The following is a 16,143-nucleotide window of genomic DNA, read 5'->3' as shown; positions in this document are numbered from 1 at the left end:
CAACGTAATAATTGCACGACACTATTGACTTGATTGATACAATGTTAACAAGACACTTCACCACGACCGATAAAGAGCTCGCGCGCGCGCAACTGACCGACCGCGGCCGCTCGTGGCTCGCGGGTGATAATGGCCGCACAAAAAACGTACACCGCCGCCTTTAGGAAGCGTCGGGCCGGCAACGTCGCATCTCTCTCCATAGTAACGGGCGGCCTTGCGTTGAGCGTAAATAGTGCTAGCGACGCGTGTGTCCAAATATTACCAATTTTGGGATGAAATTTTGAGTAGCTTTATTTAACTTTTTTTTTTGCATAAATAGGATCAGTATCAATAACTCATTACCCAGATTTTTTTTTTCCGGTGATAAAAATGTAGTGGTGTATATAGAGAATAATACAAAGTAATAAAACCACCGATTATATGGGCATTTTTTGGAGAAATTTATCAAATAACTAAAAAAACACGAATTTAAAAGCGGATTTTTTTCAAAAAGTATCATTTTTTATTATTTGTTGGCCTTTTTTGTGTATTTTATGTATTTTTTTAGTATTGCCTGTTATTTAGCATTATTACTGTTTTTATTTTATCAGGATATACCACTTAGTTTAAAAGTTATAACGTTTTCTTTACAATAAGTAATTGGAAGAAAAAAAATTATATAAAAAATTAAAAAAAAAACTCAAAACATTTTTGACCTCTTTTTTGTCGATAAAAATAGGTCTAGTTTCATCTATTTTCATATGTACACTTTAACGTGACTCACACTGTATATTTTCCCAGATAATCTAATTAAATAATGATACGAACTGTATTACCTAGTTAAGTAGTGGTTCAGAGGTCCCGGGTTCGATACCCGGCCGGGCAGAACCCATAACACCCTTGACACAAGCATAAATTAACTGCTTACTTTGGGGTTTGACGGCGCTGTATGAAATTGTCCAAAGAAAAGATATTTAATTTTGTGTTTTTTTCATAGAGGATCGGTTTAGTTTTCTAACGCCCGTATTCACAAACATTACTATGAGGTCTCACAGTGCGCGTGGACGCACAGGGTGACACACGAACCAATCACAGAGCTCTATAATAAACGCTGTGCATTCAATTTGCTGCTTCACTTAAGCAAGAATCGTTTGTGAATAGGGAATATGAATTTTCAATGGCGTTTAAGTCACTAAAATAATCCGTTATGCTAGCACCATGAAGCTAAAGATATGGCTTAGCACCATAGAGAAAAGTGTCACCGTTCAGTTTTAAATTAAAACAAATTAATTACATTTAAAAAAAAGTTTTCACAATGTAATTAACAATATTCTCAAATATATTTTAATTAAGAAAAAAATGAAAATATGAAGGAAACCATAAAGTTAATATTCCTTCGGAAGGAATATTAACTTTATGAAGGAAACAGGAGCAGCGACATCTAGAGCGTTTTAGGGTAGTTAAAAAGTATTTGAATTTATCCACCGATGTCGCTGTTTGGAAGCAAGTTTCACTTCGATGACCGTAGTATGGAAGTTTCTGCACCCTGGCTAGCACCATGAAGCTACAGATAAAAATGGAGGCCACACTCCGAATACCTACTTGAAGCACAAACTAAGTATCACTATCTCGCTCTCTGTGGGCAGACTCGCTCTTTCTAAATAAACAAAAAATATAAAATTGCTCAAATTCAATGAATCCAATGTAAAATCTTTATTTCTTGACATAGGTATCATTAAAAATGATAAGTGTAATTACTGGTAAAACGTTTTAGGAAGAAATTACTGTAAAAAATGTGAAAAATGTTTACAATGATCCAATGTCGGAAATCACGAAATAAACACTTACGCGTGGAATCTTATGTCACTTCCAGGACACCACGTACTACCGCAACCACGCACTACAAAATTTTGCACCAATTCTTGTGATAAAACAATGATTATTTCCTGTAAACAATCTCAAACGAAATTAACTGCTTAATAAACAAAATAGTAAACAACCGCCATGATGGGCCGGATTGGGCCGATGTTGCAACATGGTACCGATTACCCAGGAATTGGGATTGTAATTCCCTGATTCGCCAACACATTAAGCCTAAATGGCCGACAATTTTGTGATGCTTTATTTAACTAGGTAATCTTAGTTTCAAATATTAATTATTTATTTGTTTAACTTCTGATTTGGTTAGTGAATTGGCTATTTCGAAGAATTTACAAGGAGATTTAAATCAGAAGATAGCAATACTACAGTTCACACTAAAAAGAGAGGTAGGGCCGCAGAGAGCGAGATAGATATAAGTAGGTATTTGACTCAAGTTTTTGTTCCAACTCTGCCCTCCATTTTTATCTTTAGCTTCATGGCTAGCACTCATCATCATCATAACACAACTAAACATATTAATTGCTTACTTTGGGGCTAGATGGCGCTGTGTGAAATTGTGCAAAGAAAGATTTATTTATTTTTTGTGATTTTTTCACAGAGGAATTGGTTTAATTCGCTAAGGGTTTTTTGGCTGAATTTTAAATGGTGTTTTTGGTCAGTAAAATAGTCTTAATGGAATTGCCAACAGTCATTGATAAAATAAGTTTTAGCCTGGGCGGCGCAGACCACCAAGTTTAAGTTGGCCGATAGTTGTTGTACCCGATTCTACTTTGTATAAAGAATCGACCGATACGAAATCGGTGTGTTCGCACTTTCTTACAGTGTCCATTTACTAATGATCAACAGCCCTGCCCGATCCTATGGCCCGACCCAACTATCGGCCAACTAAAAATCGGTTGTCTGCGCCTAGGCTTAACAAGCTCAAAAAATAAAAAGCAAGAAATAAATAAAATAGTTTAATAACTAAGTACTCCAATACGTTCTAAAATAAAATACATAGGGTTCATTAATAATAATTGTCGCTGCACCTTCGGACCCCAATCAGGTCCAACATCTTCTATAGTTTGTTTCAATGATTATAGCAAAAATATTAAATTTTTATTATCTTACAAGAACACGCCAAGTCAAAGTTTTGTTGTCTGTGGCGGCGAGCAGTGCTGCCAGATTAGGCGAATTATCGCCATTTAGGCTACCTTCGGGGGTCAAATGGCGACCAAAAAATGCCAACGGCTACCAGTAGCCATTTAGGCTACCTAGAAAAAAAGATCGGGCTATTTAGGCTACTTCACGATTACCTTGGAAAAATAAATTTTGCATGTAACAAAAGTAACGAAACGTAATAATGCACATCATCCACCTAACACTTAATCTGAGACATCCACCGTTCTTTCCATTCGCTCACTCTTCATAAGAGTGAGATAGAACTATTGCGTACTGTGCGTACAAGTATAGATATGAGATACTAGCTTTCGCATAACAATATTTGTAGGATAGGTAATACTCGTATCTCATGGACTTGGCGTAACTTTAAAATAAACGTGCTCAGTACATACATTACGCACACACTTACACGCATTATAAATACACGATTTAAGAAAACAACATGGCCGCAATATAGGCAATCAGCTGACAGGTTTGTGTGTGTGTGTGTGTGTAGGTGTAGTTGTCAGCTGATTGCCATGTTGTTTTCTTAAATCTTGTATGTACTCGGCACAAGTCAGGTAGTGACGTCATATGAAAAAGTCGCCAGAATGAGTACTGACCAAACATTATCTATCTCTTTTTTTATACGTCACCATGGGTAAGTTAGAAAGAGATAAACAGCTGTTTGTCATTAATGTGTCGATTTGATATGTATTTGTATAAGCAATTTTTGTATACTTAGCTCAAAATGTTAGGCGAATTAGGCTACTTTAAGAAAAAAAAATATTAGGCGATTTAGGCTACTCGGTAGGAAAAATTAGGCGAATTGAGTTAGCTGATATCTGGCAACCCTGGCGGCGAGCATATCATAATTGACAGTGACGTTTGTAAACTTTTTGAGACAAGACTAACAGGCAGCGATTTCTTCAGATCGTACTTTATTCTTTCATAATATTGTATAATTCAAACTGGTTTTTTGTGCGTGTGTGTTTATTTGACTCGGTATTTTCCATTAAAATGTGTTTTTGAAATCTTGTGGTTGAAAATTGTGTTTTCAAACTATTTTGTGTATTGTGATCACAAGTGTCTGGATATTTGATAACTGCTCAGTTCGTGGAGTTTCCATGCTTTTTACCGCAGGATGGACGATTTCCATAGCCGACCTAGTACATCAAAGAGTGGGCAGTAAGTATAATAATTGTTTGAAACTTCCAACTATCTTTCCAAACTTTTGTTCTAAAGTTTACTTTACCAGAATAATATCTTCGGACGTTGCTCTAGTTACATTTATTTACGTTTGGAATGGTATACACGTTACTTTACATCTGTTTTTGTTTAGATCACATTAGTAAAGCAACATATATACATACATAACTAATCAAAAAGTTTTGTTCTAACTTCTAAACAAGTTTCTTAAATTACAGAAGCTATTAGATGTTATAATAGATCATTAGATTTATATTATCTGCGCTACGCAACATTCTTAAGACTGACATACGCTGATATTGTTCCTAAAATATCAAGAGATGATTTTTCCTATTAAATTATAGTCTTGCGCTAGTATCAACTCTCTTTTTAATGAATATTCAGATACCTACTTACAAACAGTTCTAATTTCTGGTCTATTAAACTTGTGAAGTAGAGTAGTGTCTGGGAGTACTGGGACCCAAAAAAGTCAGTGCTGGTCTGGCAACTTGCCCTTAACCTAAGTCTGAGGTTGTGTGTTTCAAAACAGTGAAAATTGATGTGTTGACTGGCACACTTTTTGGGTATTTTTATTTTTCATGGTTACCTATTCTAAAAACATAATTTCATATGTACATTTTTGGTATTTGCAATAAACTAATTGTCTGTGTCAGTGGTAACTTTATAGAAATCAAATATGGCGCTTGCATAGTTGTGTCTAGGAATAATAGTGCAATCATGAGGAAAATGACTGTAAATATTCAATGCTAATAAACAGAGGCTAGTTCTGTTAACATGTTTACTTGCTTGGTTTTAACACTTTATATTTTATCTTATAATTAGAAGAAAAAGAATCAATTTTTAGTCAAATTAAACTTAAAAAAAATCTGGGCTTCAAACTTTCCTTAGGCTTGGTGTCTTTAATTTGGAAACTACATTGGCATATAATAGTCTGCTTTTTTGAAGTCTAATGACCTGCACCATTCAAGTCTCTTAGAATACCAGCATTTTTGAACTATAAAGCTAATAATTCTATCATCTCTAAATCTAAATTATGCCTATAATACCTACCTTGATATAATATCTCAAGACAAAAATAAAATCAGGCTAAGTAATAGTACCAGTTTAAAATATTTATAATATTTTATAATGTATTCAATGACACACTATTATTAGCTGACTTAATATGGAACACCTTATTTTAATTTGAGACGAGTATAAACTTGAATTCAAAACAAGTTTTAATATTTACTATTGATTCTAGTACCTACATAAATTGTAACTCTTAATTACCCAACATTTTCTAAGCACTCGAAAGTATCTTAGAACTAAGTTAATATCACAGTACATATTAAAAACACACCTGACTAATTCATTTTTGTTCTTAGCACCTATTAAAACCTTATTAGATGCCACAAAGTTGCTAAGTTAATTTTGATACTTACATAACAAATCAAAGAAATTACATACTTAGTACATACCTACATTAAAATGAACTTGTAATCAGATGCGTAGAGTTAGCAAATGAAAGGGGTCTGTTATAAAATCAATCCTAGGAAAGTGACACGCATCGCGTGTCGTGTGCGCGCGCGCAGCGTTGCGTCGCCGGCCTCGAGGCGGTTCCACGACGTTCGACGGAGTTCCACGCGGCTCGCACAACGCCGCGCAGGGCCAATTAAGTTATCTCTAGGGCCCATCATCAAATTTTAATGACAAGAATCTACAACCGATTCGATAACGTCATATAACTACACACGCACTATAAATGGTATTTTCTTACGCTCGATTTATTAAACAACTAGCTGACCCGGCGAACTTTGTTCCGCCTTAATGGCAATAAATAAGCAGACTTTTTTTTAAATTTCGAACGGGATAAAAAGTATCCTATGTCCTTCTCCTGGCTCTAAACTACCTCCCTGTCAATTTTCAGCTAAATCGGTTCAGCCGTTCTTGAGTTATAAGTGGAGTAACTAACACGACTTTCTTTTATATATATAGACTAGGTAATGACTGACGACGAAAGTAGTGTGCGTAGCATTCAGCAATTTAAATGTTTATCACGAGTCTTAGACGTCATTAATGTTGTAAAAGCAGGAATAGATAAATTCTGTACACCTACCGCGCACTAGATACAAACAAAGTAAACTTATGAAATATGATTTTGCCAGAACATCCAATGCATTTTTTAAATTACTTGCTTTTAAAGTTTTAATATCGTGCGGATTTCATCACAGACGCGGGATTGCCCCGCATGCGTGACACGTGTGAAGTGTCCTTTTCATACAAGTATTAGTGGTCCCGCGTGCGTATTCCACGCATTACAATAAATACTTGTATGGATAGGACACTGGCGGGTGTCACGCATGCGGGGCAATCCCGCGTCCGTGATGAAATCCGCACGATATTAAAAACACCCTAAAAGGAGTAGTCGCAAATATTTTAAAGTAGGTACCTTCCCAGTTGTTAATTGCACCTGCTAATATTTTATAAACATTGCGGGTAAACAAACACGTTCCCTTATCGATATTAATCGATATTCGACGCGACCGATTAACAGTTGCATAATCTCTATAACAAATCGACCAGAACTTTCCACAACTCACGCCATAGGGAGGTCTTTTCCTCTCGAAATATTTCGACTTTCGTGTTTACTTTAAGTGGTCTATTTTGTTGATTATAAAGCATGAGTATAGATTCGCATATTACTTCACATACTTTGCCAAAACAGGCAATCATTTTGGAAGAAAATGTGATTTAAAGCATCCAATATTTACCTGCGCCCCTGCCTCTCCAACTAAAGTTCAAAGTTGAAGTGCAGAGGTAAACAAAACTTTTGGCCCTTTGCAGTGCATTCTACGACTAGTCATATTGAAAACGAATGTTTGTATGTACCGTTAGTGTTGTACAGATCAAATTAAATGAAGTTGCTGGGAGGTATATTTTGCAAATGGTACGAAAATTGTTAAAGCCCCTAATGCTCCTGAGAAGGAACTACATTATCGAAGGTTACGATTTCATAATAAAACGCCAAACTTCATCAGCTCCATCTTAAAAGTCTGTAACAAAAATATTTGATAAGCAATTCACCCTTGAAAATGTTTTGTCTTTGAATGTGGGTTATCGAATATAGGTCATGCGTGAAAAGTCAAATCCCATGGCGACTTGGAGATAGATACCTGGCTACGACTACTAGAAGAGTCAAATGAATGAACTCGTACAATTTGCTTTTGAGATAACACTACAATAATATTCTGTGTTCTATCGCCCATTGTTCAAATAAATTAGTAGTTACGAGTAGTCACCGCTACTGATAATAGTACCCAGTTTCTAGCGGTTAAACTGTTAATTATTCTCATATGCTCTCGACTTACATGAATAATTTAACTCCACAATACAATACTTCGAAATAGGCAATGTTATCCGAGTTCATTACATTGTCAGATAATATAACTACACCATACGTATAGGGTAGAGTCAATAGTCTGGGAAAAACCATCATTGTTTACATTCATTTGGTATCCCCGATCGCCTGCCCGCAGCTTTCAGTTTTTAGTTAAAATTTCAATTTGCTTATATAAATTCTCCTGGTAATAACTTCAGGTAAAACTTTTATAAATTTTTCAAATATGAAGGATTTAGGAAGCAGCTAACACGCTGAAATTAAAAAAATAGTAATCTTTAATGCCTTTAGCAGAATAAATGGGTTAATTCTCTTTACCAAGACACTGATTCAATACATTTTTGAAAGATATTAAAAATAACATCTATCTGAACTCAGATTCAGTTCGGAGCTGAGGGCAGGGCAAGTATCTTCGTTTTGTATTTTATGCTGAATTTAGGACCTTAGAATATGCAGGATAATAATGTGGAGAAGCCTTTTCTTTCTAGTATTTTTTTTTCGCGGAAGTCGCGGACACAGCTAAGTAGTTGCTACGAAGTTAATTTGTCGGCGGAAACCTATCAGGTGGGCCGAGACGTGCGCGACATGACACGAGTGTCGTTTTCAGTCTATTCTGCTGGTGTCCGAGCATTCAGATTCCTAGAAAATAGATGCTATGCAAACATTCACACTAGCGATTGTTTACTGAAGGACATCGCAGTATAATTCCTACTTTAACGTTAGCTTGATAGGTATATATTCTATCTGGAGAGGGTGGTTAAATTACAATACATTAAATGAGTTAAAAATACATACTGTAATACAGGGTGGAAACGATAAGTGATCTCACTCGATTATTTCTAAACTATACAAGATATCAAAAAACCAGTTACTGATCCTAAAAGTGCTTCACGAGCTCTATCAAACGGTATCAATAGTAGGTTACAGAATCAATGTCAGTGTCATAGCACTCATCTCTTGATAATATTACAGCAATAAAGCCTAAAACCAAATGTTTTCAAAATAAGTTTAAATAAGTATGCAATTAACGAGTTTATTTTAAAAGTTGGCATATATTTAATACGGAAGCTGTAAACATTTGATTTTCGGATAGAACCAGTTAATTCTGTAAATTATTGATACCGATTAAAAGAGTTCGTGAAGCACTTCCAGAATCAGTAACCTGTTTTACGATATCTTGTAAAGTTTAGAAATAAACGAGTGAGATCACTTATCGTTTTCACCCTGTATATTTCATAAGCCAGCAGTCTATATAAAACCCGCATATTAATGATCACTTCTCGTTCCACGTGTTTATTTTGACTTCGAAAGACATTTAGGCCGATTTTAGTATGTTTTTCATCTCATTAAAGCACACAATGCAAAGTTAAATCTGTTTGCGTTTATTTAGAATATCACATTCTATTTTAAGATTCTCAATTGCAGCTTAAATCAAACTGTTTATTGTTTTTCTTAAAAATAAAATACGGTACGATATTTCCTTAAATTTAGTTTTTATAGCAAACCCAGTGTGCTTTTATTGCGTTGCCTATGAATGTATTATAATATTATGCCTGTTTGAAATTCCGTACTAATATTTTAGAAGCTTATGCAGGCGGCTTTTCCTGTGTAGATTTCGTTCTGTTTAAAAAATCCGAATTGCCAAACTGTTCTGGAACATTCATTAGGTATTTCTTTCTAAAAAAGTATTTTTATGAATCTGCTAAAGTTATATTTTATGTTCCTCCACTAAACCTCATTTTTGATTTCAATTTTCCCCTTCGAGTCTATTTAATAAGAGATAGTTTGATTTCTACCGAAACTCTACATTAATTTCCAATGATCTTATCCATCTGAAACACCAATCAACATTGATATGATATTGTTTAATCATTTTCAAAATTTATCACTGAGAAGCTCAGCACCCCGTATCACAGGATGGAATTTTGTAATAGCACCTGGAGTGAAAGTAACTCATACTATAGAGATAGAAAATTTTACTCCAAGAAAACTTTCCTTTATTTTTTAAAATAACTAGAACCTGTGGTTTCACTCTTGACAGAGCCGTCGTTGTCACTTCGATAGTAAAGGCGGATACCTACAGCTCTCCACATCTTCTTCTTTTGGTGTCGACAACAAACCTACACAGTGTCAGCCCAAAACTTCGCCACAAGAGTGGCGTTGTCAGTAGCACTCATTAAAATCCTCCTGAGTGCAGTTGCTTGGGCACTCAGGGCATGACATCAGGTGCTTCATCGACTGGGGAACAAAACCGCACCTGCACTCCATGTTTAAGACATCCAAGAATCCCCACCTGACCAGATTGTCTCTCCACATGATCTCACGCAATCTCTCCTTGTTGGCAGACTGCCTGGTGTGCTCAGATACGTGGCTTGCTCAGCCTAGAAACATATTTGCGTGACTATACTACGGCCTACAAACGCTGCGAGATGCTGAGCTACTTCTTGTGTTACCACCAGCGTTTGTTAAAACATGTTGTTTTCGGTCTCATCTGTGCGATTGTGCCTGATAAGTAAATGTGTATTTTTATTTCTTTGGGAAATTCGCTGACACCACCGATGTTGACCGACGTTGGCTTAGGCTTAGAGCACACCGGGGGGGCTGTGGTAGAGAAGGCTTTGTCCGGAAACCCACAGTTTCCTCCCACTTATGGCGAGTGACGGAGCACCGGGGTCTTTTTAGTGGGTATGCCTCGTCCTTCTGACTTGGTGAGCCCAACATAACCTATCCTGTCCCCGCAGGGTAGGTATGCGATTCAACGCATTTTTCCCCGTAAAAAAATGGCTTAGAGCACAAGGCCGGTGGGCTCGTTACCAGCCGCTCTCGTAATCCCGCGACCTGAACGCGACGCTACTACACTTCCAATAACAATACATAAATGTTATATACCAATTTAGTAAATGTTATAATAATTGTAATAATGATTGTTTGACTGAAATTGGAGATCTCTTCAATTTCAGTCAGATACCTTTCTAACCCATTTTAACATACTACCTACTCTGAGCTGTTATATTACTAGATAACAATATTGTTATGTCTGCAACATTATCCAATGTCTGTTGCGAAGATTACATCAAAAGATAATGAGCACATTTATGCATTGTTATCATGATAACAAATGTTTCATCAGGCTCTTATTTTTTTAAGTAAAAGATAAAAATGCATTGTTTCTAATATTAGTGTCATGTTTCGGAGAGTACAGCAAATTGTAATGATTTTAAAGAAAATAAAAATCTTTTCATCAACAAGATATTAAGTCAGTTGTAGCTGTGGTAGTAGTCAGTACCTAACATAAGGTAACTCCAAGGGACAACTAACCGTCAATATACCCGTGAGAAATGAAAAAGGAGAAAATAGGAGGAAGTCGACGCTGAGATGTAATCATAGAATACGCTGATAAAGCAGAGTGAAGGCTATTGATTTGGAGCTCCATTTTAGACGAGCTGCTTATGCTCTGGTGCGATTACTTTTAGTCAGTCCAATATTTTCTGAAGTCTGCACGCCTGAGGTTTAATGTCTATTTAATATTGAGTATTTTCATATCATATCTCATTAAGTCTGGATGCTAGGTTCGTGACCTTGATAGAAAAATAAAAAGTGAGGCATTAACCCAAAAAATATTAACCTCACGATTGATCTACATGTTTTTCGTGGCTGAAGAGAAATCAACTAATAAATATAAACTGACCTAATGATCATCAACTTGCTCAAATCTGTATTTATTCATCGGCACTGGCATAATATCTGGACGAAAATGGATATTTGCATCTGTTAATAGGTCGGTATTTTGGTTGGCGGCGATCACTGTCCTGTAATGGACTTGACCTGCTAACGCTTTTGGCTCAATTTATGTTTTTGGCTCATCTTGATCTGATGCGCGTTACGGGGACTATTCCCACCTCTCGTTCCCACCGCTGCAACTCCTGTGTAGCCTGTGTAGCCAGGATCTACAGCTTGACCGCCAATAAATAAAACCCAACCAGTGAAGGCCAAGTTTGTCCCGGGGGGAAGTTAAACTGTCATTGGTTGGACCCGCAACGAAATTAATCAGAAGAACATAGGAGGAGTTTGAAGTTAAAGTTCGATTTCCGCCCATTGCAAAGCGGATGACAGGTGACAATCAATGGTTTAGTAGCCTTTAAGAAAAGACATGCTGATCCTGATGATGCGAGTTAGGCACTGGCAGGGTTGTATCGATTTGTTGCTGAAACCTGGAGCATTTGATGCAACTGATCAGTATCGGCCACAATCATTGGGTATTGGTAATCCGCAGTCACGTGACTTCTGTATTTTTTTTACTGTAATCTTAGGTTCGTTTGATGCGGTGAAATGAATTTGCTTTATGAAGTCAAAAAAACTGCAAAGAAATGTGAAAAGCAATGGGAAAGGAAACGATTTTCCTATGCGAGCACTAAATTGCGGGGTTTTGATGGTTTACTTTTATTACTGTTCTCATGGGCAAAGCTTCAGATTCAGATTGATGCACTCGAGTAAACATTCACATTTTGATTGAAATACTGCGAGGTCGGTCAAAGCGTTTCAGATCGAGTAGTTCTAAAATAAAAAGTATGAAAATGGAAAATCTTTATTCAATTTAGAATTTTACACCTATAACACTGCACAACAAAATTGCAACTTTTGGCTGATGATTGACTTTCATTACATGATGTTTACTAATTTGACGTCGCTGATTCTGAATCTGCCGTCCATTTTTTCGTAGCAGCTCTTGTTTACGGGTTATAGCTTTCACTCAAAAATTGCTAAATTTCAGTCTTAATTCGCCGACAGTTCAAAAAATACTATGTTTTCTATGTATAATTTAATATGGTAGCATTAAGAAGTGTTTGTGTGAATGATCTAAATCAATTTTGTTTCATTTGCGGAGAGGATATGTTTAAATAATCCGTTTAAATGTGACAAAGTTCGTAAAATTGGCTTACAAAAATTAGTTTGGGGACCCAGTGGAAATGAAAGATAAGCCTTGAATTCCGCAAAAGGCGTGGAAAAGATGCGTTGAGTTTTTACGTTTATAAACAAATAAGAATATGTGTAGATTTAGGTACGAAACCGCTATGATCTGAAAAGAACCCTTGAACCATCGCGACGACTGTTATTTTTTATTTTTGAACAGAAATGGTATTAACCAAAAAATATTGAACTAAATGGTAATTCCTTGCATACGTTTGGCATGTAGACGTCTTTTCAACCCTAAGAAGTCACCTGAACCTCATGTTGATACTTCACATGAGGATTTTGAGGCGAAAACTGTCAGTGTGGTGGAGACTTTGAATGTGACCCGAAATTTTCAAAACCATGTAGCCAAGATGGTTTAAACGATCGTTTTAGAGATTTAGGATCTTCAAGTCTTCCGAAAAGACATGGAATGAGTTATTTTGGCAATTTAATTTTCTTTTGGAAAATCCGAAAAAATCTTACTATTCTTACACATCGAACAACGTATGAGTCACTTACAAACATGTTTTTTTGGTTGGATGTAATATAAACATCGAATTACACTCTCTTCGCAATCACCTGAACAATTTTATCACAACTCTTAAGGATCTAAGAGAAGAACATAGCGAGCAAATCCACCAGGGCCTCCGCACGATAGAGGGACGCTATCATGGCCACTGGAATGCACACATGATGGCTGACTGCTGTTGAATCATTCAGAAGAGCTGTCTGCCTTCAGCATCAGCAAGGAAGTCAAATAAAAGAAAGGTTTTTCAACTTAACAACTTCATAAAATAGGATCATCTCTAAAAAAAGAGTGTTTTTTTTACAAAAAGACCCAAGTGTCATATTTTTTTAACCAGAGCTGATACAGACATTTCAATCACAGATTTGAAATCGTCATTAAAAATTGGACTAATATCATGTAACATAACCCAATCATCAGAAATGCTGTTGTGCAGTGTAATTAATTGGAGCTTCCTTAAAATATTACATAGGTAATAATGAATCTGAATCTAGTGCATTCTCATAAATAAAGTATTTTTTGTAAGTAGTTGGTTTTTAAAAGATCAACATTGAATTCAAAAATAAATTATACACTTCTCATCACTCGGGATTTCGCAGATATTTTGTTGTTAGTCCCTCAAAGTTAGCATTATGTGGGTACAATCACCCCAAAAAGAAAGTTGGAAAGCTATTTGCACCGTTTAAATAAAGGCCCTGGCTATGAATGGGAAAACATTTGTTGAAAACTAAAAGCCTTAAAAATTACATTGTTTTCTGTTGAAACAAAAACCCTATTCGGAAAGTTTGCTGCATAGGTATTGACTACTGAATAATTGTATTCACGCGAATTAGCTAACAGGTGAAAAGTTTCAATTGTTGGCCATTTGAACTTTAAAAGGAAAGTTTAGGGTGTTTTTGTGATTATGTAACTCGATAATATATGCCTGTAATACAGGATATTTACATTACATGATGCAGCCTCGGGCAGTTGAATGCTAATAATAATACATACACAAATTAATACATTGCTAGTAGTTAACATCATTTAATGACTATTTATTTGAAAACTCTAAAGATAGAAATTCTTGTACTACAATGTGAAGTGGGACGAACCGCATAATTTTTCTTCAGCAAAATGTTTTGCCTGGTTGAATAATACTTTTTTTGGTTACCTGGTTGAGCAAACTTATCTGTATGATTTCCGTAGCTGAAGGTTTATCCATCGCTGCCTCTTGGCGCTGTATTTTGCCCTGGATAGATTCTAAAATACGGATATCATTTTGGTGAGCAACAATGATCGAAAGTTTTGCTACGGATGAGAATGTTAAGGGCTATTATTGCTGAAGAGAAATCATAGCGATGGCGTCCCATACTGTCAGTTTGAGTCGTTACTCTGCTTGCAGGTAGACCCGGGGCCCGGCGCGGCAGCCGCAGCTGGCACGAGTCATGACGCGGTTCAGGCACTCCAGGTATTTCGTAGGCGGCGCCGCGCGGGAGGAACACTGTCACACGGCACCAAGGCTGAAATGTTACGTTTCCATTGCCATAAAGAATAGACTACCTACTACTGTACTGACAACCGTGAAGATACGTTTTCCGCCGCTCGACTATTGTGGTAAACATTGGTAAACCCACTCGTAACACACGCATATTTAGCTTAGGGCGAGGGGTTAACGGGACTGTTAGTAATTTGTGCAATAAGTACCTATCTTAAAAAACAGTTAATAAAATGAACATTAATATTACTAAGCGTTATGAAGCTATACTCATTCAGTTACAGAATTTCATTCGATATTTCAGTCATCGTTGTAAAATTCCATTCAAATAATACGTCCCGATATGTTTGCTTTGCACTGTGTTCATGGTTAATATAATGACACACTTAATTCATTAATTATATTATTAGCTTTGCCAGTGACGAAACGATGGCAACGTTACATTTCTGCGCTGTAGATATCTGTAAAACAATAACAGTAATTTTAAAATAATTTTATTTCATAAATCTGCCTTGAAAAGCCATTGTGACATTATATTTCTCCCGTGTGATGATTTTTGTTTTTGGTGAACGGCCCCTGGTCTACACCGCGAATTGCAATTGCTTAGTTACATTATTATATTATCTGTGGTTAAACATTGTTATTCGGTATGTAAAGTTAAAGACGGATAGCGATTTAAAAAAAGTTGCTTGATTAGTTACGTATTTGGATTTTTTTATCAATCAGGCTTCACTTAGGTCCTACCCCAAAAATATGAATTAAGTTTTATTTCTTTGACTAGTTTTAATTTTTGAGGGCTAATTTGTTTTTGAAACAAAATTATTCCAGCAATGTAAAATACATTATTATAACTTTACATATTGAATTTCTTTGTTCCATTCACTAATTTCACTTACCCAACCCAGCACTTACATTTAACTGGTCATAGTTTAATAGAGGATCACCTATTATTATTAGCCTCAACATCTAGTATAAGATATTATTAAAGTCCGTATTAAAAAACATCGCTCGAAACCATTTTCAATTTCATTCAGATATTCAGTCCTGTGATCGATCGGTTCCACCAATCAAATAAAAAAAAAATAGTTTAAAAAACTAAAAACACGCTTTTAATTACTGCACTAAAAGACGAACCCAAACTCGATGAGTTTCCGCCGTTACGTTTAGGAGTTCCTTTGAATACCTCCCGACTCCATAATCAGGACCCTGGACATCATCTAGCACTAAAGTGCTCGAAAAGACAAATCCAATGAACCCAATCTCGATGCGATTCCGCCGTTTCGTTTAGGAGTTCCTATGGCCACCTTCCAGTCCCATAAAACAAAAAAAAAAGAAACAATAGTGTAGAAGATACTTCTAAGAGTATTAAATTTCAGATTATTTATTATTAGTTAAGATCTGTGGTATTATGTTTTATTCGGAAAAATAATAAAGTAAAAGCGCTTTTAAAAGAAAAAAAATTAGGTATAAGATTATTATCAGAGAAGACAAGCAATATCTTAAAAATTAAGGTACAACTACGATGAATGAGTAATATACGAGTAAACTGAACAGCTTGAAATTATTTTATAAAATTTCTTACACGTGTTGGTACCTACC

At 35.9% G+C, this 16,143-nt stretch overlaps 1 protein-coding gene across 1 annotated transcript in view; it reads left to right on the top strand.

Moving 5' to 3' along the window:
* The first annotated feature begins 3,896 nt into the window (after positions 1-3,896).
* LOC135086822 (protein cycle) overlaps positions 3,897-16,143 on the top strand; it is a 110,256-nt gene continuing 98,009 nt past the window's right edge. Inside the window, exons 1-2 of the mRNA XM_063981623.1 lie at positions 3,897-4,188; positions 14,452-14,517. Coding sequence (XP_063837693.1) covers positions 14,495-14,517 — 23 coding nt within the window. The 5' untranslated portion in view covers positions 3,897-4,188; positions 14,452-14,494. The remainder of the gene's footprint in view (positions 4,189-14,451; positions 14,518-16,143) is intronic.

This window comes from Ostrinia nubilalis, chromosome Z (assembly GCF_963855985.1).
Source record: "Ostrinia nubilalis chromosome Z, ilOstNubi1.1, whole genome shotgun sequence".
In the NCBI taxonomy this organism is placed as follows: domain Eukaryota; kingdom Metazoa; phylum Arthropoda; class Insecta; order Lepidoptera; family Crambidae; genus Ostrinia; species Ostrinia nubilalis.
Note: the sequence above shows the minus strand (reverse complement) of the source record. Positions and strands in the feature narration are given on the sequence as shown.